We start from the raw sequence: 25,413 nt of genomic DNA, 5'->3' as shown, positions 1-25,413 counted from the left end.
TATGTTCAGCAAGGTTAAAGCATAAAAGGTTAATAGCCAGAATCATTTATCAATTGTATTTCTATACATCTGCAAGATATAATCTGAAAATGAAATTAGAGAAACAATTTCATTGGGCAACAAGAGCAAAGCTTCATCTCAAAAAATAATAATAATCTACAATGCCACTTCCTGTCCAAGCTTGACTTCTACCCGTACTTTCTGATATGGTTTGGCCATGTCCCCACCCATATCTCATCATGAAATGTAATCCCCATAATCCTCATGTATTGAGGGAGGGGCTTGGAGGGAGATGATTGGATCATTGGGGCAGTTTTCCTGATGCTGTTCTTGTGATATTCAGTGAGTCCTCATGAGATCTTCTAGTGTTTTGGTTTGCTTTTTTGGGATGGAGTCTTGCTCTGTTGTCCAGGCTGGAGTGCCATGGCACGATCTTGGCTGACTGCAGCCTCTGACGCCTGGGTTCCAGTGATTCTCCTGCCTCAGTCTCCTGAGTAGCTGGGAATACAGGCATGCATTACCACAACCAGCTAATTTTTGTATTTTTAGTGGAGATGGGATTTCACTACGTTAGCTAGGCTGGTCTCGAACTCCTGACCTCAGTTGATCCACCTGCCTTGGACTCCCAAAGTGCTAGGGTTACAGGTGTGAACCACCATGCCCAGCTGAGATCTGATGGTTTTATACATGTTTGACAGTTGCTCCTTCACATGTTCACACTCAGTGCGGCCACCATGTTAGGCGGAACAGGTTCCCCTTCTGCCATGATTGTAAGTTTCCTGAGGCCTCCCCAGCCATGTGAAACTGTGAATCAATTAAACCTCTTTCCTTTATAAATTACCCAACCTCAGGTATTTCTTTATATCAGTGTGAAAACAGACTGATATATTTTCTGATAACCATACTTGAGGGATTGGGGAATTCAGACTACCTGCGATCAAATTGTGGCCCCACCCTTAGCAGTCATGTGACCTTGGGGAGGTTACTTACCTTCTCCATCTCCACTTCTTCTGTAAAATCTGTAAATGAGATTGTTTCTGAGGGTTAAATGAGCATAACAGTGGGGACACTGTGAGGCACACACTGCGTGCCAGATGTCAAGTATTCATCTTTATTGAATTAGGACTGTGGTAACCCACTTTATGGCTCTCGATTTTGTATGACAAAATCATGCTTAGTGCTTTGTTAGTGAAAGAAAGAAAATCTGAAAGTCCCTACCATGGAAGGAAGAAATAGCAGGGAGAAAACAGACTTGGTACGTTTTAGCCTTTCAAAGCTTGGAGGGACAAGTTAGGTTTCTATTTCGTGGAGAAGGAGGTGGAGGCAGGATGGGTCCTAAGGTGTCATTCAAGACACATAGCCATAACTCTTTATTGAGAGTAAGCTAGGGCCCCAGGGATTGCTGTGGTCAAGTCGTAGACAAAAACGACCACTCATTGGAAGTAGAGGTGCCCCATGGGGAACATACTGACCTGTTGTGTGTGCCCCAAGGACAGCCCTGAGTTTGACCAGCCGCAGGAGTCAGTGTGCCCCTCGGAGTCCGACATCTATGAGGCAGGAGCTGGGGACAGGATGGCAGGAGCTGGGGATGGGATGGCAGGGGCGCCTATGGCTGCTGCTGTGCAGCCTGCTGAGGTAACTGTTGAAGTTGGTGAGGACCTCCACATGCACCACATCCATGACTGGGAGATGCCTGAAGGTAAGGAGGTGACGGGTGCCATCTGCCCTCAGCTTGCCTCTGGATGCTGCTGTCCCCAAGGTCCCCTGGGAGGCATCGCCCACTTCGAGCTCCTTTCTGCCTGTAGCCAGCTTTCCCGGGGCTGGCCAGGAACAAGAGCTGGCTCTGCCTTGCATTCCCACCCCTTAGTCTTTCCCCACCGAGTCCAGCAGTTTCTTTTCACCTCCCCTCCCAATCGCCCAGTTCTTGCTCTCTCATCTCATTCTCCTAGGCTGCCATGGGACCATTTATTTATGGCTTTTCTTGTTGAATAAGCAGCAGTCAAATAAATGAGTTGATAAATTTTTATGAATGATTAAATCTTTTTTTCTTTTCTCCCTCTATACGTTTAGCTTTGGAGTTTAACCCTTCTACCAATCCAGAGGCAAGCACAATATACCATGGGAACTGTCAAAGAGATGGTGAGACAACATTGTCTGTATCTCTGTGTATTATCCTGTGGGACTTTGTTGAGGCTTCTTTGGACCATTCTCTTCCTTTTCTCAATAAAAGCTCAAATATCCCAACTTTCCAGCACCCATCTTATTTTTTCTTTGTACCTATCCACATGGTACATAAGTGAAGGAACCAGGTGAGTACCTAATTGTTTCCTTTGTTAAAGTAGGTAAATCTCAGGACAGTTCATATTCAGATATTCGGGGATTTCTTATTTAAAATCAGAATGGAGGTTGCCATGGGAGAGGCTGTATGATATTCTTAATGGGCTGCTGTAAGTCACTTTGATAGAGGCTGCTTAGTTTCTTCTAACTGTAATTTGAACACAGGAGGAGGAAATAAAAGGAGGGTGCTTAAAATAATTGTGAAAGGTGTGAAACATCACGGCCAGGACTGCAGAAAAATGGTTGTGTGGGGGTAGGGGATGGTTTGTCAAAGAACTTTACCCATGAGGCTCTGATTACTTTAAAATTCTTACTTTAACACAATATGTGTCTCCAGATTTATTCTGGGGACTTAACAGACTTTATTTACCTCCTTATTCTACAAGAGAGGTGGGGATTGGTTCATGGTCAAAACTATCAAAACATGGAATGTCAATGTAGACTTTTAATATGTAATATAAAGATTGCAGGTTAAAAATGTCAGACCTTCCCTGTAAGAGTGTTCGTTGCTGTGGCTCCCCATTTGTCCTTTCCCCTCCTGACAATAGCATCTTATTGAAAGATAAGAAAGTTAGAGTTTTGGCCGGGTATGGTGGCTCACTCCTGCAATCCCAGCACTTTGGGAAGCCGAGGTGGGCGGATCACCTGAGGTCAGGAGTTCGAGACCAGCCTGGCCAACATGGTGAAACCCCATCTCTAGTAAAAAAATACAAAAATTAGCTGGGTGTGGTGGTGCATGCCTGTAGTTCCTCCTACTCATGAGGCTGAGGCAGGAGAATTGCTTGAACCTGGGAGGCAGAGGTTGCAGTGAACAGAGATCGTGCCAATGCACTCCAGCCTTGGTGACAGAGCGAGACCCCGTCTCACAGAAAAAAAAAAGGAAGAAAGTTGGAGATTTTTAAGTCTCTACATTGCTGAGAGAGGCGGGGGATGGAGGCGGTGGAAAAGATAAAACAGTTGGTTTGCCTCTAAAATCTTGCAAAGAGATGAATCTAAGTAAAAGTAATTCTGGGTAATAATATGATTCCTGAATAAAAACTAGAATGTTCAAAATAGAAAGCATTGCATCATAAAGATATGAAATCCAGTTGGCTTATTTTTTTCATTTAAATGCCAGAGATTTAATTACTGTAGAGGAAATGTCTTGTAGCTCTTCTATTTAAACTTCGGTTGGGCTCTTAATTTTTTAAGGGGCAGGATAATTATGACACCTGATGAGTGTGACTTTGTAACTTGTAAGTACTGTCCTCACTTTTCAAGATATTTAAGGATTGCTTTAGAATAAACAAATATGTGAATTAATTGATTATACCTTTATACACAAAGCATGTAAGTACTTGTGTAAACTTATACTCTGTTCAGTGATGTAAGGAAAGCCTCTGAGTGATGTTACACACCAGTTAGTAGATGGGTAGTGTTGGATGAGAGCCCAAAAATGGCTCTTTATTGTCATTCTTTAGGATTACAACACAGTTTATGTATGTCTCACTTGGCCCTTTCCAATACAAATAAGGCCTGTGTATCTCCCTATGTATTGCTAATGAAGAAATGAAGACTTATAGATATCACATGACTGTGGAGGACAGTTACTCAACAAAACTGAGGTTCTGTCTCCTCAGAATGACATGAAAGTGACAGATATGCTGAATTTACTTCTAAAAATTAAAAAAAACCTCTAGAATACATCTTATATTTTGCCTATAAAATAGACCTGTCTTTTAAAACTTACTGACATCTTTATTTATTTTATGCAAAGTTGATTTTACACAACTCAAAGCCGACATTTACCTCTTCATTTTTTTTTTTTTTTTTAAAATAAAGGAAGGTGTCACTATGTTGGCCTCAAATTCCTGACCTGGGTTCAAGTGATTTTCCCATCTCAGCCTCCTGAGTAGCTGGGACTACAAGCATGTGCCGTCTTGCCTGGCTCTATCTTATGTCCATACATTCATTTTGATGGATAAGAATACAAGTAGATGTAGTGAAATAGCCTAAATGCAGCAGTTGAATAAACAAATTGATAAATTTTTGTAAATGATTACATCTTTTTTTCTTTTCTCCCTCTATACATATAGCTTTGGAGTTTAACCCTCCTGCCAATCCAGAGGTAACTACAATATTCCAGAGGAACTCTCAAACAGATGGTGAGACAACATTGTTTTTTCCACCAAGAGAAACAGTACAAACTCTTGTTTGATCAGGTGTAATATAGAAAGTATTTAGAAAAACTCATATTGGTTTAAATTTTTCAACTTTTCACATATTCACTTGTCTTATTTTAACATGTGATATACTTTCCTTTAGTTGTTATCGTTTTAGTGAAAACATGTAAACTTTTTGTTTATACATTTTGCCATCTTTTTATCAACACAATTAATTTGTCATGTGAATGAGGAGTCATGGATTTCTCTTTATTCATAATTCTTGGTCCCTTTTCCCTTGCTCCAAAGAGTACATTTTAAAGATGAATGATAGAACTTAGGCTTCAGCTTGGTTTTCATTTAAACAAATTAAAAACATAGTTGTTTATCATCAGGGATTAAATCTGTGATTTGGGCCTCCTCTCACACAGTCCTCTGACCACATTCATTTACCACATCCAAGTTCATGCTACTCAAAACTTTAAGTTATTAACCTTTTCATTTGATGTAATGTCAATTTAAACATGCCCTACTCCTGCTTATTTTCCTTAATGTTATGTTAAATCCTCATTTATTTGCTAAAAAGCCATACACAGCCAAGTTTTCCAGTTGACTTAAATAGCAAGAATACAAGAGAGGGTTCTATAATAATATGTGAAGTTATGCAGCACAGTAAAACATGGGAGTTTGTAACCTTTGTTTTTATAGTTTGGGTAGACTTTGCCAATTTTGAATCAGTTATTTCTGGTTAGAATTTGTGTTCTTTTTTTACGTTACTGTAAAGAGATACCTAAGGCTGGTAATTTATAACAAAAAGAGGTTTAATTGGCTCATAGATCTTCAGGCTGTACAAACATGGCTTCAACATCTGCTTCTGGTGAGGGCTGCAGCAAGCTTACAATCATGATAGAAGGCAAAGGGGAAGCAAGTGGTTCCACATGGTGAAAGTGGGAGGAGAGAGAGGAGGGGGAAGGTAGCACACTCTTTTTTTTTTTCTTTTTTTTTTATGGAGTCTCTCGCTGTTGCCCAGGCTGGAGTGCAGTGGCGTGATCTCAGCTCACTACAACCTCCACCTCCCAGATTCAAGCAATCCTCCTGCCTTATCCTCCTGAGTAGGTGGGACCATAGGCGGGCACCAGAACACCTGGCTAATTTTTGTATTTTTGGTAGTGACGGGGTTTCGCCATGTTGGCCAGGCTGGTCTCAAACTCCTGACTTCAGGTGGTCTACCCACTTCAACCTCCCAAAGTGCTGGAATTACAGGCTTGAGCCACCGCACCTGGCTGGTACCACACACTCTTTTAAACTACCATAATGACAATTTGCGTATTACCGTGGGAATGTGACCAATCCATTTATAGGGAATCCACCGCCACTACCCAAACACCTCCCACTAGGCCCTCTCTCCAATATTAAGGGTCACATGTTAACATGAGATTACTTTCCAGTTGTGTAAAGACCCATGTTTTGTTTTGCTCTTAGTGACATATTAGTAGGTAACCATTAAGTATGGTTCAAGATGCTTACAGGGATTCTGTTGCATCTAGAGATATGTGTCTGGTCAGGAAGCAGTTCTTAGAGCTGTTAGCTCTTAGCTTCTGATAATTAAAGTAACCTATGTGTAAATGCAGAATGAGAGAATACTAATGGATCATGGCTCATATACGCAACAGTTAAACTTTTTTATTAGCTAAATTTTTCATCTGGCCTAATTTTTTTGCCCTTTTCCTTTGTACATGAGGATTCTTTCATTTTTATGTAATATAAACTTTATGAAATAGAAACTTTCATTTGTATGTAATAGAAACTTTATGAAATTAATCGTGCCAGATAATTTAAATTATAAATTATTGAAAATAATTTTTTAAATGGAATTTTGTCTCATTTTACATAGGAGTAATCAGTAAGATGTTAACAACTACTTTTGTTTTATGGCATTTGTATCAGAAGTGACCAGTTTTTCCTTTTTATTCTTAGTTATAGAAATAAGAAGAAGCAACTGTACAAACCATGTAAGTAAACTGTCAAATAGTTAAGAAATTGATAGTTTGACATAAAAGTGTGTCTCTCTTGATTTCTTTAAATTACAATGTGGACCCAGTGGTGATAGCATGGACCCCTTTCTGTGGATTTTCTAAAACTCTTCTATTTTCCTAAGTATTAAATGTATCCAGAAAAGTCTTTAGCTTAGTGTGTCCTTTTAAGGATTTCTGATATTTAAGTTGAATTTCAATAGTCTGGTTGTGGTAAAAACATCTGCCTTAAGGCTGGGCATCCTGACTCATGCCTATAATCCCAGCACTTTAGGAGGCCGAGGCGAGTGGATCGTCTGAGGTCAGGAGTTCGAAACAGCCCTGACCAACATGGTGAAATTCTGTCTCTACTAAAAATATGAGATTAGCCGGGCGTGGTGGCTCATGCCTGGAATCTCAGCTACTCAGGAGGCTGAGGCAGGAAAATCACTTGAACCCGGGAGGTGGAGGTTACAGTGAGCTGAGATCACACCACTGCACTCCAGCCTGGGTGAGAGAGTGAAACTCTTTTTCAAAAAAAAAAAAAAAAAAAAAAAAATCTGCCTGAAATATTTAATATTTAATCTTATTTTTAATGAAATAACAAAAATAGAAGAGCTAAGTTAATTGCCAGTACAGTCTACTGACTTTCTATCACAGCAGGTGAAAGCATACCTTCCTCGCTGCACCATGATCTTATGTTCCTCCTTCTGTTTCTTCCAATAGTAGCACACTTCTTCATTAAATCAGTAATATTTACATGATTATGACTCTGCAAATATTATTCACTGCTAAGTCATATGGTGTTTTCACTGTGCCTCTGCATTACATGTCCTTCACCCTGTCTCTGAAACAGTTCTGAAATCTGAGCAGTTCTGCAATTCTCCTGGGTCTTCTCTTTTTTCCTAGCCGATGTGAGTTTATCCATCTAAATATAGTAAGGAGCCTCTGGGTGGTCTGTTTGCTTTCGCATCTATTATTTTTTAGCATGAAGTTAATTTTCTGACTATATTCCTTTGCTTATTTTCTAATAGCCGTTTTCCCCCAAGTGTTGTAGCATTTATCACATGCCTTTCAAAGATACTTTCCGTCTGCAAAAACACATCTGTTCCTTTTGTGTGTGTGTTGGAGGAGCAACTTTCTTTGGCCTTTTGTCATCCTAGTTCAGTATGGAGTGGCTTTCCCTAGATATGCTCGATGTCTGCTTTTCTGTGCTATCTCCTTAAAGTCTTTTGGGATCTCACATAACTGCTGTCTTGTGTGGGATCGCCTGAGTCCTAGATTCTGTGTTTCCTTCTGTCCTGTTATCCCCTCTAGTTGTACTTTAACACACTTTCCTGGGTGGAGATGTTTAGAGAGCTGGCCAGTCTTAAAATCCCTCCTCTTTGATAGAGAGGACACCTCTAGGTTGAACCTAGATTTTGTGGTTCTGAAGATAGTTAACTGTAATTGTACCACTGCACTCCAGCCTGGGCAACAAAGGGAGACCCTGTCTCAGAAAAAGGAAAAAAGTTATTAATTCTTTAAAAACATATCTAAAATTTGTCCTGCCCAAAAGGAGAGCGAAAATGTGAACTTTAGCTTTGTTTTATTTTATTTATGTTTGCTGAGAAAAATGCTGTACTTTATTTATTTATTTATTCCATAGGGTTTTGGGGGAACAGGTGGTATTTGGTTACATGACTAATTTCTTTAGTGATGATTTGTGAGATTTTGGTGCACCCATCATCTGAGCGGTATCCACTGAACCCAATTTGTAGTCTTTTATACCTCACCCTCCTCCCAGCCTTTCCCCGAGTCCTCAAAGTCCATCGTATCATTCTTATGGCTTTGCATCCTCATAGCTTAGCTCCCACATATGGATGAGAACATATGATGTTTGGTTTTCCATGCTGAGTTACTTCACTTAGAATAATAGTCTTTACTTTCATCCAGGTTGCTGGGAATGCCATTAATTTATTCCCTATTATGGTTGAGTGGTATTCCTCAAAAATATATGTGTATGTATATCACAGTTTCTTTATCCACTCCTTGATTGATGGGCATTTGGGCTGGTTCCATGTTTTTGTAGTTGTAATTTGTTTGAGTTCCTCATAGATTCTGGATAATAGCTGTTTATCAGATATATAGACTGGGAAAATTTCCTCCAACTCTGTGGGTTGCCTGTTTACTCCTTTCCCTGTACAGAAGCTCTTTAGTTAAGTCTCACCTGTTTGTTTTTGTTGCAATTGCTTTTGTGTTCTTGGTCATGAAGTCTTTGCCTAAGCCAATGTCTAGACGGGTTTTTCCAATGTTATCTTCTAGAATTTTTATGATTTCAGGTCATAGATGTATGTCCTTGATCCATCTTGAGTTGATTTTTGTGTAAGGTGAGAGTTGAGGATCCAGTTTCATTCTCCTGCATGTGGCTTGCCAATTTTCCCAGCACCATTTGTTGAATAGGGTTTACTTTCTTCACCTTGTGTTTTAGTTGGCTTTGTCGAAAATCAGTTGGCTATAGGTATTTGAGTTTATTTCTGGGTTCCCTATTCTGTTCCATTGGTGTATGTGCCTATTTTTGTACCACTACCATGCTATTTTGGTGACTATGGCCTTCTAGTATAGTTTGAAATAAGTAATGTGATGTCTCAAGATTTGTTTTTGCTTGGTTTTGTTTTGGCTATGTGGGTTCTTGTTTGGTCCCATATGAATTTTAGGATTATTTTTTCAAGTTCTGTGAAGAAGGATGGTGGTATTTTGATGGAAATTACATTGAATTTTTAGATTGCTTTTGGCAGTATGGTCATTTTCACAATATTCATTCTACCCATTCATGAGCATGGGATGTCTTTCCATTTGTTTGTGTCCATGATTTCATTCAGCAATGTTTTGTAGGTTGTAGTTCCCAATGGCATATCAAAAAGATAATCCAGCTGGGCACGCCTGTGATCCCAGCACTTTGGGAGGCCAAAGCAGGCTGATCACCAGGTCAGGAGTTCAAGACCAGCCTGGTCAACAAGGTGAAACCCCGTCTCTACTAAAAATAGAAAAATTGGCTGGGTGTGGTGACGCGTGCCTATAGTCCCAGCTACTCAGGAGGCTGAGGCAGGATAATCACTTGAACCTGGGCGGCGGAGGTTGCAATAAGCTAAGATCATGCCACTGCACTCCAGCCTGGGTGACAGAGCAAGACTCTATCTCAAAGAAAAGATAATCCACCATGATCACATGGGTTTCATACCAGGGATGCAGGGATGGATTAACATACACAAGTCAATAAATGTGATATACCACATAAACAGAATTAAAAACAAAAAAATCACATGATCATCTCAGTAGACACAGAAAAAGCATTTGACAGAATGCAGCATCCTTTTATGATTAAAACCCTCAGCAAAATCGGTGTACACGGGTCATACCTCAATGTAATAACCCACAGCCAACATAATACTGAATGGGGGAAAGTTGAAAGCATTCCCCCTGAAAACTGGACCAAGACAAGGATGCCCACTCCCAACACTCTATTCAACATAGTACTGGAAGGTCTAGCCAGAGCAATCACACAAGAGAAAGCAATAAAAGGCATCCAGATCGGTAAAGAGGAAGTCAAACTGTTGCTGTTTGCTGATGATATGATTGTATACCTAGGAAACCCTAAAGACTCCTCCAAAAAGCTCCTAGAACTGATAAATGAATTCAGGAAAGTTTCAGGAGACAAAATTAATGTACACAAATCAGTAACTCAGTTATACTCCAACAGCGACCAACCTTAGAATCAAACTAAGAACTTAACCCCTTTTATGATAGCTGCAAAAATAAAATAAAATGAAATGAAATGAAATAAAATAAAATACTTATGAATAGACCTAACCAAGGAGATGAAGACCTCTACAAGGAAAACAACTTTAATATTTTTAATGGGTTAAAATGAGAGGCAGCACAGCAGAAGAAGTCAGTGGGTGGGCATTGGCGTCCAACGGGCACTGGACCTTTGATGGTAAGGCTTTGGGTTTGACTTACTAAATTACTAGGTACAATTATTTTCTAGTTTTTGTTATTAAACCTTAAAACTACTAAGTAACCCCTTCCATTTCTTGTTAAAGATCATAAAATTTCATAGTCTGATTTATGCTGGCTGACGTTAGATTTTTCGTTTCTATTTTCTGACTACATTAAATAATACCTATAAACAGTAAACTGTTAGTAATGTTTTTGCTGTAATTAAATGTAGTAAGACTTATCTTCCAAATTACAACTGAATTGTCAAACACTTGTTGAAGTTTTGGATTTACTCAAAATTCTGTGCTCAGCACTGGAGGTAGGAAGAGTAAGGGCCCTCCTGTACTCTTATGGAGAGGCGTACTTTCTCATGAGGGGAATACTCTGCAAGAATTCGTATCTTGTGAATTCGACTAATTAGTATAGAAAAAACATTTTTTGAGTGGCTGCCGACAAAGAGATCCAAGAAGGTAGATGGAGTCGAGCTTGCTGAAGCAAGGAAAGAGAAAAGCAGTATTCTAGGCAGAGAGCAGGAGTGGAGCAGGAAAATGGCTAGGTGCAGGTCAGATGATTTATAGAATGAAATTGATCAAATTTTGAAATAAACGGAAAGTATTCTCTGAGAGTCTCATTTGAGCCATGTCATGGCAATCTTATTTAAACATGAAGCAAAATTTTTTTTTTTTTTTTTTTTCTTTGAGACAGAATCTTGCTCTGTCGCCCAGGCTGGAGTGCAGTGGTGTGATCTTGGCTCACTGCAAGCTCCGCCTCCCAGGTTCACACCATTCTCCTGCCTCAGCCTCCCTGGTAGCTGGTACTACAGGCGCCCACCACCACACCTGGCTAATTTTTTGTATTTTCAGTAGAGGCGGGTTTCACCGTGTTAGCCAGGATGGCCTTGATCTTCTGACCTTGTGATCCACCCGCCTCGGCCTCCCAAAGTGCTGGGATTACAGGCATGAGCCACCGCGACAGCCGAAAGAAATTTTAACCTAAAGATAGACAGAACTCAGGTATCGTCAGCACGCTCTAATGGCCATCAGCCTATCCCGTCTCCCCTGTAATATTATGCTGAAGCAACATACAGACATTATATGATTTCATCTGCAAATATTTTAATGTGTATCTCTACAAAAAGGGACTCTTTTCAAGAAACGTAACCAGAAGATTGTTCTTGTGTTCTGTTTAATATGAAGCCTCAGTGTGGTGAACATCAGGCCTTGGAGTGATGAAGAGTGTTCTCTAAGCTGGTCACTTCCTTTGCAGTGTTTACCCTCTGTGCCCAGTGCTGGTCAGTGGCTGGGACAGTTGATCAAGGCTGAGTACAATAATTCAGCTCCAGTCAGACTCTGCTGTTTATCTCAATCTGTCTCTGACTTTTGAGACAGGGTCTTGTCTGTCACCCAGACTGGGGTGCAGTGATGTGATTCCTGCCTCCCAGGCTCAAGCGATTCTCCCACCTCAGCCTCCCAAGTACCTGGGACCACAGGTCACACCACCACACCCAGCTAATTTGTGTATGTTTTGTAGAGACAGGGTTTCAGCATGTTACCTAGGCTGGTGTCTGTGTCTCTCTCTCTAACATTTTATTTATTTTTAATTTTTATTTTTTATAGAGACAAGGTCTTGCCTTCTTGCCGAGGCTGGTCTTGTACTCCTGGCTTCCAGTGATCCTCCCACCTTGACCTCCTAGACTCCAGAGTTTCTAATCAGGAGACACTCATGGAAGACCAGGGTAGGCCTCCTGGGGATGCTCTGGGACTGAAGTCTTGCCTCAGCCTCTTTATTTTTAACCTTGATCTAAAGTTTTCTGTGACCTCCTGGCTGAGTTCAGATTACACAAGCCCCAAATCCCCTTTTAGCAATAGAAAACTAGTCACAGAATTCTGTGCCTAGCTGTATACCTACCATCTTGCCCTTGAGAACTCAGTGCCTTGAAGGCAAGGGTCCTGTCTTGCTCAAATCTTATCCCCAATATCGGTCACAGCTTGTAGCACATAGTAGGTGCTCAGATCAGCCTTGTGAAATGAAGCAGAGAAGTCAGGGCACCTGGGTTCATTCACCAGATTTTTTGAGACTGAGTCTTGCTCTGTCGCCCAGGCTGGAGTGCAGTGATGCGATCTCGGCTCCCTGCAAGCTCCACCTCCTGGGTTCATACCAGTCTCCTGCCTTAGCCTCCTGAGTAGCTGGGACTACAGGCATCCGCCACCACGCCTGGCTAATTTTTTTTTTTTTGCTATTTTTAGTAGAGACGGGTTTTCACCGTGTTAGCCAGGATGGTCTCGATCTCTTGACCTCGTGATCCACCTGTCTTGGCCTCCCAAAGTGCTGGAATTACAGGCGTGATCCACCATGACTGGCCCATTTGCCAGATATTTACTGAGCACCCAACCTGTGCCAGCCACTGTGCTAGAATCAAGGAAGACAGCAGTTGTAGAAAAGGGGAGGAAGGTCCTTATCTTCTCAGAGCTTACTTTCTGCTGGAAGACAAGGAATAGGCAAGGAGATGGATGAATATATGCTGTGGGACCAAGCCTTTGCTCCACCCTCACCTTGCTGGATGACCTGGGGTATGTCACTCCACCTCAGTGAGCCACAGTTTTCCATTTCTGTCAAATAAGGAAGTAGGGCAAGATGGTCTCCTTAGAATTCAAGACATTCCCAGGGGGTCTGCAGGGCTTTGTCAAACATTGAATGGTCTTCCATCCAATATCAACGCTTTAAGCATACTGAGGACCCTGTTTGCTGCTTGGACTTAATTAAGCCCAGGGCTGTGTGGGCAGGAAACTCAGTGTGCATGTTTCAGGAAAAGCACTGGATCCAGTGATTGCCAAGCCCCGCCCCAGCTCAGATCAGCTAATCGGGGACCCCATGCTTCTGCATTATCTTTTTTCTGTTTGTAAATGGTCACATCCTAGGTGCTTCAATATTGAGTTCCAGCTGAATCAGCCCTTCCAAGGTCACTGTCCGGGGTATGGGGCATCCCTAGCCCTGGGCTGTGAACCCCTGTCTATCCTTGTTACTCTCACCAGAACCTAAGGCTCAATGGAAGATAAATGGCAGGGGTCAGAAATGTGTGGGTTTGCGCGTGGGGAAACCCAGGGGCTCCAGCATCACTTGGAGGATGAGAAATCAATGGAGATACATGGGGGGATCTTTGTCTGGGCTGGTGCAGGAGCACTTTTGTTTTTCACAGACAGTCCTCATTCCTGCACAGCCACGATCCTCATTCCTTAGCTGGGTATCCCAATGTTAGAAAGAAAAGATCACCAAAGAGCTGGGAATCGGGGTTCTGGGTCAGGCTGGACTTGCCTCCAATCTCAGACCTACTGTGGGGAGCAGTGAAACCCTCATATGCTGCTGGTGGGGCAACCGATTTACAAAGACAAGTTTGGCAGTTTCTTGTGTAACTCACCCTTATCGTGTGACCCAGCAACTCCACTCCTAGGGATCTACCCAAGAGAAATGAAAACATATTCTCACACAAAAACTTACACACAAATTTTCATAACAACATTATTCATAATACTCAAGACTGGAAACAACCCAAATGTGCACCAACTGAAGAATGGACATGTAGACATTTGCGGTCCATCCAAGCAACAGAACTTGATTTGTCAATAGACAGGGATGAAGCCACAATGGACATTCCAACATGGATGAACCTCAGAATCATTACATTATGTGAAAGAAGCCAACCACAAAATGCCACATAGTATATGATTTCACTTAGAGGGAATGTGCAGAAAAAGGCACATCTCTAGAGTCAGAAAGCAGATTGATGGTTGCCTAGTGCTGGGGGTGGGAATGGAAGATTGACTACAAATAGGCAAGAGAAAGGGTTTTAGAGTAATAGAAATGTTCTAAAACTGGCCTGTGATGATTTTTGCCCAAATCTGTAGATTTACTGATCTAAATGTACATTTATTGTGAGTAAATTTTATGGTGTGTAAATTATACCTCAGTAAAGCTACTGAAATATGCAAAATAAAACCAAAAACTCACCCCTTGATTCTTCCTAGCTGTGCAGGCTGGGACAATCAACTCCAGTTCCCTGAGCCTCAGTTTATTCATATGTAAGATGGGGATGTAGTAATGGAACCTCGCAATGAGCATGCCAGGAGGATTCATATAACAGAAAATACATGGAAAGACCTTTGCTGGGAACCTGGCACCTGCACCAGGCCGTCACTTATGTTGGCTATTGGTGTCATTTCCATGGAACCAAGGAGACTGTAGCCACAGATCTCCTCCTTGCTGAACGCTGGTGGGGGCTGGTGGTGGCTTTGTTCACTGAGCATTTCCAGTGCTCGGCATTCACTGTGCACTGTAAACATTCTCTGAGATCATGGATAAGCGAACAAAACAGAGCCCCTCTATAGGTGTCCAGCACCCTTTGGGGAATCAGAGGAGAAAACAGGTGTTTGCAACCCTGCGTGATGGGCACATGGGGCTGTAGGAGCCCAGGGAGAAACAAACTGGCTAAAATGGGCATGTGAGGGGCTCCTCAGAGGCGGCTACACTTGTGTCCTTGCATGAACCCTGCTGAGCCCGATTCTAGAACAGATCAGGACCGGAAGAGCTTTCAAAGAGTTTCTGTTTCAATATTCTTTTCAGTGCTGAGGAAATAGGCTGAGAAAGGGGTAGGAACTGGCTCAAGCTCTGTGGTGGAAGTGGGATTTGAATGCTGTCTGACCTTGAAACCTGTGTTAGTATGAATCCTCCCAGAAGCAGGCACCAAGTTAGGATGAGATCAGCAGAGATTTACTGGGGATGCACCTATGCAGGTAACGGGAGGGGCCAGGAGTGATCAGGGAGAGCCTTCAGACTGCCATGTGAGAGAGTAGAGGGGGAAGGAAGGAAGGTAGGGCAGGAGGAGTCCGAGACACAGGGCAGCTCTAGGAACGTTTGGCCAGATCAGTTGGGAGTCTCTGGTGGACTATTGACTTTTAGAGGCTTCCCTTGTCCTGCAGGAACAGGTGGCACTAGTACCCCGGCATGCTCGGTTCTGGCTGGGAGCAGCCTATAGGAAGTGTGGCCTCAGCGCCCAGGCTGGGGTGCAGTGGTGTGATCACCGCTTACTGCAGCCTTGACCTCCTGGGCTCAATTGATCCTTCCACCTCAGCATCCCAGCTTTATTGAAATATAATTCCCATGCCATAAAAGTCACTCATTTAAAGCCTAAAATTCAATGGTTTTTATTATGTACACAGAGTTGTGCAACCATCACTACATTAGATTTGGAAAACGTTCATCACCTCTAAAAAGGAACCCATACCCTGTAACCATCACTCCCAAATTTCCCCAGTCCCCCACTCAACCCTACGCAACCACTAACCTACTTTCTATCTCCAAATTAGTCTATTCTGGACATTTCACATAAATAGAATCATATATGATTTTTTTGTGACTGGTTTCTTTCACTTAGCATAATGTTTTCAAAGTTCATCATGTTCTAAGATATATCAGTACTTCACTCCTTTTTATTATTGAATAATAGTCCCTTGTAGCAATACATCTCATGTTGTTTATCCATCCATCAGTTGATGAGCATTTGAGTTGTTTCCAATTTTGGGCTGTTACATATAATGCTAAGATGAACATTCAATTGCAAGTTTTTGTGTAAACATATGTTTTCCTTCCTCTTTGAAGCAGCTTTGCTGGGTTATGTGGTAACTCTTATGTTTAGCAATTTGTGGAACTACCAAACTGTTTTCTAAATGGTATGGATCATTTTACGGTCCCATCAACAATGAATGAGCTTCCCTTCTATTCCTACGTTAGGTGGATTTTCTTTTTAATCATGAAGGGGTGTGAATTTTGTCAAACGCTTTTTTCAGTGACTATTGAAATAATCATGTGGTTTTCTTTCCTTTTTTTTTCACATATTACATTAATTTTTGTGCATCAAATCAATCTTGCATTACTGGGATAAATCCCACTTGTACGTAGTATGTAATCCTTTACATATGTTGATGGATTTGGTCTGGAAGTATTTCCTCAGGATCTCTGTGTCTATAATCATAAGAGACGATCTACAGTTTTCTTTATGTCTGTCTGGATTTGGTATGAGGGTAATACTGGTCTTATAGGATGAGTTGGGAAGTGTTTCTGACATGGGTAAATTTTTAAATGTATTTCAGGATAGGTAAAGCCTCAGAGTGGGAGAAGGGTATCAGAAAGTAAACCTAGGTGAACAGAGAGTGAACACTATGAAAATGCAAGAGTCAGAGAAATGCGCCATACATAAATTTTTTACATTTTTTTCTACCAAAGGATATGAGATATCACTGAACTCACTACAATATAAGCATGTTTAAAGAAGCAGTTATTTTTAAAGATTGTGGTTTTGTTAGTAATCTCCACTCCATATGCATGATACTCCAGAGGCATCTGAAATCCAACATACTCAAAACTTATCATTTTTCCCACAAACCTCCTGCTTTCCTGTAGTCCTCATCTTGATAAAGAGATGCCTCATGCCATCACTCAAAATGATCTGTCAATCATTTTGGATTTTCCCCCAACCCCATGACACCTAGAAATGACCAATTCTAGACAATATGACTTCTTAATATTGTATTTTGTTTGTTTTTGAGGCGGAGTCTCGCTTTGTCACCCAGGCTGGAGTGCAGTGGCGTGATCTCGGCTCACTGCAACCTCCGTGTCCCAGGTTCAAGCGTTTCTCCTGCCTCAGCCTCCTGAGTAGCTGGGACTACAGGCATGTACCACCACGCCCAGCTAATTTTTGTATTTTTACTACACACAGGGTTTCACCATATTGGGCAGACTGGTCTCTAACTCCTGACCTTGTGATCTGCCCGCCTTGGCCTCCCAAAGGACTGGGATTACAGGTGTGAGCCACTGTGCCAGGCCTCTTAATATTGTTTAAATCTGTCACCCACTCCATCTACACTGATTAGGACTTAATTTATGGCTTCATTAGCTCTCAACTGAGCAATTTTCATGGCCTAGTTTTGATCCTCGATTCACGCCTTTCACTCAACCCATCTGTCCATGATGCCAGTTTTTTCCTTTCAACTTTGAAAAAAGTTTATGAAAACTAGATTAGGGTATCATATTTTTACATTATTCAGCAATGATGTTTAAGCAAGGGGAGAAGTCAAAGTTCTAGAATAATTTTATGTTTGATTTTAGAATGCACTGCCATGAAACCTCAGCAATGAAGGAACTAAATGAGGGAAATGAACTAAGTTAGTCTAAACAGGAAAAATTTCCTTTTTGGGTAGATTTCATGTTTTGAGCAGTAGAACTGAGCAGAAATTAGAGGTTCCTATATGCCTCCCACTCCCACTGCCTTCTTCTATCACAACCTGCACCAGAGTAGTACATTTGTTACACCTGATGAACCCCACAGTGACACATCATTTTCACACAAAAATTGAAGTTTGTAATTTACATTAGGGTTCACTCTTGATGGATTTGAACTAATGCGTAATGACGTGTATCCACCATTCAGTACCACACAGAATACATACGCTGTGCTACGATCCCTCTGTGCTTTGCCTATTCATTCCTCTCTCCCCTCAGATCCTGGCAAACACTACACTTTTTTACCATCTCCATAGTTTTACCTTTTCCAGAACATAATTCAGAATTTTATAGTATACAGCCTTTTCAGATTGGCTTCTTTCACATAGTAACACACATTTTTAAGGTTCCTCCATGTCTTTTCATGGGTTGATAGCTCTTTTCTTTTTGGTCCATTGTCTGGGTATACTACAGAGTTTATTTATACGTTCATCTACTGAAGGATATCTTAGTTGCTTCCAAGATTTGGAAATTATGAAAAAAGCTGCCATACACATCTGTATGCAGGTTTTTGTGTGAACATGTTTTCAATTCACTTGGGCAAATTCCAAGGAGCCTAATTGCTGGATCATACAGTAAGAATATGTGAGAAGTTGCCAAACAATCTTCCAAAGTACCATGTTGTATTCCCACCAGCAGTGAAAGAGAGTTTCTGTTGTTCCCCATCTTCACCAGCTTTGGTGTTGTCAGTGTTTTGGATTTCAGCCATTGTAACCGTCATGTAACGGTATGTCACTGTTGTTTTAATTTCCATTTCCCTAATGACACATAATGTGGAGCACAGGTATCTTTTGAAAATGTAGAGTTGATCATGTTATTTCTTGCTTCAAGGCCGTATAATGACTTCTCCCTGTCTATAAAATAAAACTCAGACTCCTTAGAAATGCTACCAAGATTATGCATCTCACATTCCTGCCCCATTTTACTTATCTACATACCTCACCTCATCTTGCAACATCTCTGGTACTTCTATCCTCTAATCACCTGCATCTGCAGCTTCAGAACACATCAGCTTCTATGTTGTTGCTCCTGCTCTGCTCTACTTACTGTCATGTGCACACGTGGTTACCTGACAAACACCTAATCATCTTTCAACATTCAGCTCCAATGTCAACCATTCCACAAAGCTTTTATCCCTACGCCCTTTACACTACTACCTACATCATATACTGCACCCATAACAATTTATTTTATTTATTTTATTATCATTTGTTTTGAGACGGAGTTTTGCTCTGTCTCCCAGACTGGAGTGCAGTGGCACGATCTCGGCTCACTGCAAGCTCCGCCTCCCGGGTTCATGCCATTCTCCTGCCTCAGCCTCCCAAGTAGCTGGGACTACAGGCGCCTGCCACCACGCATGGCTAATTTTTTATATTTTTAGTAGAGACAGGGTTTCACCATGTTAGCCAGGATAATATCGATTTCCTGACCTCGTGAGTCACCCTCCTCGGTCTCCCAAAGTGCTGGGATTACAGGCGTGAGCCACTGCCCCGGCCCATAACAATTTCATTTTTTCCTAAACTGAAGGGAGCACGTCTGATCTCTATCCCCTACCACGGTGTTTTGCACATGTTGGTACTCATTAAAGCTTTGTTCAAGGAAAGAACAGATAGTTTACTCTTTCAATTGATCCTCAGAGCAAACCTGTGCTATAGGTAAGGTATTATCCAAGTTTTAGACATTAATAAATATTTGGTTATCCTCTGTGTTAGCCAGTTTGTGTTGCTATAAAGGAATACCTGAGACTGGGCAATTCATGAATAAAAGAGGTTTATTTTGGCTGATGGTTCTGTGGACTGTACAAGGAGTATAATGCTGGTATCTGTTTCTGGTGAGGGCCTCAGGAAGTTTACAATCATGGCAGGAGGAGAGGAGCCAGCATGTTACGTGGTGAGAGAACGAGAGAGAGAGAGGGAGGAAGGAGGTGCCAGGTTTTTTGTTTGTTTGTTTTTGAGACAGAGTCTTGCTCTGTTGCCCAGGCTGGAGTGCAGTGGCGCAATCTCAGCTCACTGCAACCTCAGTCTCCTGGGTTCAAGCAATTCTCTTGCCTCTGCCTCCTGAGTAGCTGGGACTACAGATGCATGCCACCACACCTGGCAAATTTTTGTATTTTTAGTAGAGACGGGGTTTCAAGATGTTGGCCAGGAAGGTCTCCATCTCCTGACCTCGTAATCCACCACTCTTGGCCTCCAAAAGTGCTGAGATTACCGGCATAAGCCACCACAGCCGGCCCCCAGGTTCTTTGAAACCAGATCTCACGTGAACTCAGAGTGAGAACTCATTCATTACCACAAGCATAGCACCAAGACATTCACAAGGATCCACCCCCATGATCCAAACACCTCCCACTAGGCCCACCTCCAACACTGGGGGTCACATTTCAACATGAGATTTGGAGGGGGGAAAACACCCAAGCCATGTCATGCTCCAAACGTTTGTTTAGAGGGGTGTTGTCTTCTCACAGGAATCCCGTTCTGATCACTCCAAATGAAGTCCACCAACGTTTATCCAACTCATAACATACATGCACATACAGGAATCTGCTATGAGTTTTGATAACACTAATAGGAAAGACAATTAATTTGGGAATCTGAATTGCATTGTACAGACTTCTAGTGATCCTAAAAGGGAGGGCATTACAGAAAGGAAAGTTGTTTCTTGTGGCACAGCTCTTTTGAGTGTTGTTGCACCATATTTCAAAACGATGAGGAATAGAGTAATACAAGGTGCCAGGCTAGTAATACTGCCGGTGATAGGTAAAGGGTCATTGCTCTTAAATAAAAGCTAAACTAAAAAGCTGCATTGCTTATATATGACTTCGTATAGAGCTAACCTTAACCCTCTTTCTTTCACTCATTCAAAGAACTGCTTTTATAATTTTGGATAACATGAATTCTTAAAAACATACTTATGCTACATCAAATAAGAGTGTACTATAGAGTTGCCAGTATGTGTATCCCCGAAGCCAACAGTACTTCTACCTACATAGTTGCAGCTCTAGCAACAGCAGTCAGGTGTCAGGACTGCAAAATGAACATGACAGAAATAAAGACATGAGTGACTACGCCGCCCAAGGAATCTGGAGTGTTTCCTTCACCACAGTGTTCTTCCATAGTGTGACCCTGAAAATAACAGGCTGGGGGAGGGTAGAAGGTAACAAACAGATTTGGAAGTTCTTCATCTATAATGAGAATGGATAATGCAACTATAAGCCAGAAGAAAAAGAACAAACCCGTTCAGCATTAATTGTGCTGGAACTTCCACCGTAAGTCTGGGTCCATTCAATGGGGTAATTTCCAATATCCCAAAAGAACCAAGGTTGATAACCCAAAGCGAAAATGCTTCCCTCTAGAAGATAGTTATGCTTCTCCTCAGGAGTAGAAATCACTGTAGCAGAGGACAAAATGAGGCCATGAAATCTGGTTAAGCCAGACTGGATGCCTAGAGGGTAGCTGAGGAGCCAATGGAAGCTGCAGCAGGCCAGAGACCTAGCCAGTACTAAAAGCTGCGTCCATGAATGGCTTCTTGAAATGGTGTGTGGTCATGCTTAGCTAAGCATGCTGTGGGACTCATGATGTTGGAAAATGAGGGGGCAATGAAGACTTCAAGATGGGATGGAAAATGATGCAAGAACAGCTAAAAGAAAGAAAAAAAAGAAAGAAAATAGAAGGGGAAGACGAAACGAAAAAAACAGAAAGAAGCTGGCCAAGGTGGCTCATGCCCATAATCCCAGCAATTCAGGAGGCCAAGGTGGGAGAATCACTTGAGGCAAGAAGGTTGAGACCAGCCTGGGCAACATAGCGAGACCCTTGTCTCTACAAAAACCTTTTTAAAAAAATTAGCTGGGCATGATGGCACACACCTGTAGTCCCAGCTATTCAGGAGGCTAAGGTGGGAGGATCACTGGAGCCCTGGAGTTCGAAGGTGCAGCAAGCTATGATTGTGCCACCACACCCCAGCCTGGGCAGCACAACTAGACCCTGTCTCAAAAAAAAAAAAAAGGGGGGGAGCAGGTAGAGAAAAAAGTATTTCCAGAATTTTTTACAATTAAAAAATATATCTAGCTATTAAGAGTAATGACACCAAAAAGATTTCTGAATCAATTCCCAAAGCATTTCTCTATTTCTCTCATCTCTTCTGAAAAAGTTCTAAAAACACAACTCCAAAGATGAAATGGAAGTTAACGGTAAACAAGGCAAGAGCGCTGAATATGTAGTTTCAGTAACTCAGAATTTGCTCCATCCTCTGCTCTAAAAAAGCTTAGCTACAGAAGAGCAGTTACCTTTGAAACATTTTCCCAAACATAATGATATCCAGAATATGAAGCTGCCATTAAAAATGTTGACATAGGCCGGGCGCAATGGCTCATGCCTGTAATCCCAGCACTTTGGGAGGCCAAGGCGGGCAGATCATGAGGTCAGGAGATCGAGACTATCCTGGCTAACACGGTGAAAACCCGTCTCTACTAAAAATACAAAAAATTAGCAGGGCGTGGTGGCAGGTGCCTGTAGTCCCAGCTACTTGGGAGGCTGAGGCAGGAGAATGGCGTGAACCCAGGAGGCAGAGGTTGCAGTGAGCCGAGATTGCACCACTGCATTCTGGCCTAGGTGACAGAGCGAGACTCCATCTCCCAAAAAAAAAAAAATGTTGACACAGATCTTAATTTACTGATATGTGAAAACATCCCTAAAGTTCTAAAGGCAAGCTACAGAATCATATCAACCATCTAATATGTCTGTAGCCTAAACGCTAGTCGGCAGTTGATCTGCAAGCGGGATTAGGAAATATTTCAGAGCCAGCATCTCCTCGCACCATCAGGTACCTACACACTTGAGGCCACCGAGTCACCTGCGCAGCCTTGCTCCTCCAAGACCAACCAAGGCTCCCATGGGCCTGAATCTGGAGGACAGCAGTCTGCCTGACAACAGCGACTCGGAGATCTCAACCTAAGGACAGAAGGAAGATGCATAAAATGAATAGGGGAAAGGAGTGGGTAACTAGCAAGTGCCCTCATCTGTCATCACATCACTCACAGCAGACTTGGTCAAATGGTTGACCTGTGGGAGCTGTAGAAAATCTTTGACTCTGGGTATGAGTAATTCCCCTTCCAATCTTATAATGTCCAAGGAAGAAGTTAGTAGCTCCAGGATCGCTGAGACCAACCTGGGTGGCCTACAAGACTGTGCCGTGGCGACAGGCTGCATACTCAGCAGCAAGAAGACAGAGCACCAAAAAACACAGACTAGAATGGGGTCAGCCATCCAGGTGGCTGGTGGCTACTGCCTTTGTTGATGCAGATAAAGAACATTTTCATTCCTGCAGAGTTCAATGGGGCAGTGCTGCTCTAAAGGCTGACATTTCCATCCTCAGCACTTCCCCCCGCTATTACCTAGGTTCATTCTGCTGCTTCCACAAGACAAGGATGGAAAAGGATGCCTTAGAGCAACGGTCAGCAAACTGTTTACATAAAGGGACAGATAGAAAACATCTGAGGCTCTGTGAGCCATCTAGTCTCTGTTACAATTACTCAACTCTTACATTGGAGGTGGGGTGAGAGCAGCAATAGACTGTAAGTAAATAAATGAATGTGGTTGTGTTCCAATAAAATTTTATTAACAAAATACGACAGTGGGGGGCCATAGTTTGCCAAACCCTGCCTTGGAGGACATGCAGAGGCACCTTCAGAATTCAGTGAAAACCTGCTCCCATATTGCTAAGACTCATGAAGTATAATCTCTCACCTTCTTTCTCTTTCACCTGCTCAGGCCCTAAGTTAGGGTTCCCATCCAAATAACAAAGACTCCTGGTCATGTGGCATTTGCTATCTCTGAGATTCCCTGACTACCCATGAAAGCCACAAAGAGATTGCTTCTTTTACACATCCTGAAGCATATTATGGCCCCAGCAAGGCTAACTAAATCAAACTATGGTTTAAAAACAAAACAAACCAACCACTGTGAAATACTTATTTTTGTTTTGTAGTATTAAGCATGATTAAACCAGTGCAGAAAAATACTAAGTACATTGGGTAAAAGATGAGCTAGCTGTTCTAGTATTTGCTTTTTGTAACCCAGTTAAGACCATAAGTATATACAACATCATCACTAACTCAACAGTGTAGCTGCAGGATAACATGTGGATACCCTGTATGCTCTACTGGCCTCCAAAGGCATTCAGGGGATCATCAAAGATGTTGGACACCTCGTGTTCCGATCTTGGTTCAGGTGCGGCTTGTGCAGATCGACTTTTTGGTTTGGTTGTCTTAGCCTGGATACCAGAGGAGAAGATGTCATCTTTAGAAAGAAAAAAGAAAAACAGTTGCTGAAGAGGGGTGGGGAAAGGTACTTTTAAAACGCATGCAAGCAAACCACCAAAGACCCAGCTGTGGTAACAGTATGGAGTACCCCAAAACACTAATCTAGAACTCAAGCCTCTTAGATTCTGGTCCTGTGTTTGTTACTCATTAAGTTTTATGATCACACACAGGTTTCTCTTGGAGCACAATTTCTTCAGCAACAAAAGTGTCTGTATGTGCGTGTGCAGGACAGACAAAAGGGAAGGGTAACTTGATCTCCAAACCAGACCACGCCCCTACCATCAGGGACAATGGACTTATTTAGACATTCTTTTCACACCGGGTTTTAAAAGAGCAATAAAAATATGCAAAGGGAAATCCAACATAGGACCCACCTGTTTTCTTTCAGAATAAATGCACTGATTTGAGGCATCTCATGTAAGACCGTAAGCCTCTGTTGCTGCATTCGTTTAATGTTTCACTGACTCAAAAGCTTGTCTTACCTAATTATGGTACATATCCAGTAATGTTACTGCTAGGGTTTTATCCAACCATGATTTTAGCATATATACATAAAGTCAGGTGTACACAAATGGTCAAGACCACAGCATTATTTGTAATAAAGAAAACAGAAACAATCAGGATCTCAGTCAACAGGCTAATGGCTAAATACAAAGAAATCGTGCACACCACTGAAAACAAGGAAGGAGATCTCTATGTACTGACATGAAAAGACACGAAGTGACTAAAAGAGCAGAAATACATTCTTACTTTTCAGAAATATATTCTTTTAAAAATATATTCTTATATATATTTATAAGTACATTCTTTTTTAAAAGGTGGTTATATATTGATGTGTACACAAACATATATTAATATCACTGTGTCTGAACGGATACACACCGAACTGTTACTATTACCTTAAGGGGTTATTCACTTTGTACATTTTCTGAATTGCATGAATCTATTACAATAAGCATGTATGACTTTTCTGTATTTAAAATAATGAATGAGTTATTCTGCCCTCCATGTGCTTGCTTGAGGCACAGAGCCAGTGTGACTCTCCAGCACCAGCTGTCTCCCAGTTAGCCTCAAGGTCTAGATTGATTGGGGGTGTAGGAAATGTGTATGTGGCCTCAGCCCACATGCTCTCTACCAACGCAGGATTGATCAAAAGTCCAATATTTAGGGTTCTCGCACATTTGCCTTGTTTACCAACAAAGCAGAAGTTGTGCCACATAAAGAAGACGATCTTGTTCCCAAACACCAAAGTCCTCAGTGAGATGCAACGCCTGAGGTAGAGCCTACCCCCAGGTCT

General features: G+C 41.9%; 2 protein-coding genes across 11 annotated transcripts in view; one reads left to right on the top strand and one right to left on the bottom strand.

Annotated features, from left to right (window-relative positions):
- The window catches only part of LOC103215797 (ribosome biogenesis protein BMS1 homolog), a 76,324-nt gene that overhangs the window by 33,412 nt on the left and 17,499 nt on the right, over window positions 1-25,413 (top strand). For 5 of the 6 annotated variants that reach the window (XR_012093966.1, XM_073018972.1, XM_073018976.1 and 2 more), the window contains 3 exons: window positions 2,071-2,139; window positions 4,413-4,481; window positions 6,456-6,490. Coding sequence is in view for 3 of the 6 variants with exons in the window: in XM_073018972.1 (XP_072875073.1) it covers window positions 2,071-2,139; window positions 4,413-4,448 (105 nt within the window). In the remaining 3 variants the exon portion in view is untranslated. Of the gene's footprint in view, window positions 1-2,070; window positions 2,140-4,412; window positions 4,482-6,455; window positions 6,491-22,927; window positions 23,369-25,413 lie in introns of those variants that run through there. The other variant, XM_073018973.1, reaches the window with a different exon arrangement.
- The window catches only part of LOC103215798 (WASH complex subunit 2A), a 64,354-nt gene continuing 62,332 nt past the window's right edge, over window positions 23,392-25,413 (bottom strand). For all 5 annotated transcript variants that reach the window (XM_073018967.1, XM_073018969.1, XM_073018970.1 and 2 more), the window contains one exon: window positions 23,392-24,093. In XM_073018967.1, the coding sequence (XP_072875068.1) occupies window positions 23,954-24,093 (140 nt within the window). In that variant the 3' untranslated portion in view covers window positions 23,392-23,953. The remainder of the gene's footprint in view (window positions 24,094-25,413) is intronic.

The sequence above is a fragment of the Chlorocebus sabaeus genome, chromosome 9 (genome assembly GCF_047675955.1).
Source record: "Chlorocebus sabaeus isolate Y175 chromosome 9, mChlSab1.0.hap1, whole genome shotgun sequence".
Classification (NCBI taxonomy): domain Eukaryota; kingdom Metazoa; phylum Chordata; class Mammalia; order Primates; family Cercopithecidae; genus Chlorocebus; species Chlorocebus sabaeus.
The sequence above is the reverse complement of the archived record's forward strand: the minus strand, read 5'-3'. Positions and strand labels throughout refer to the sequence as shown.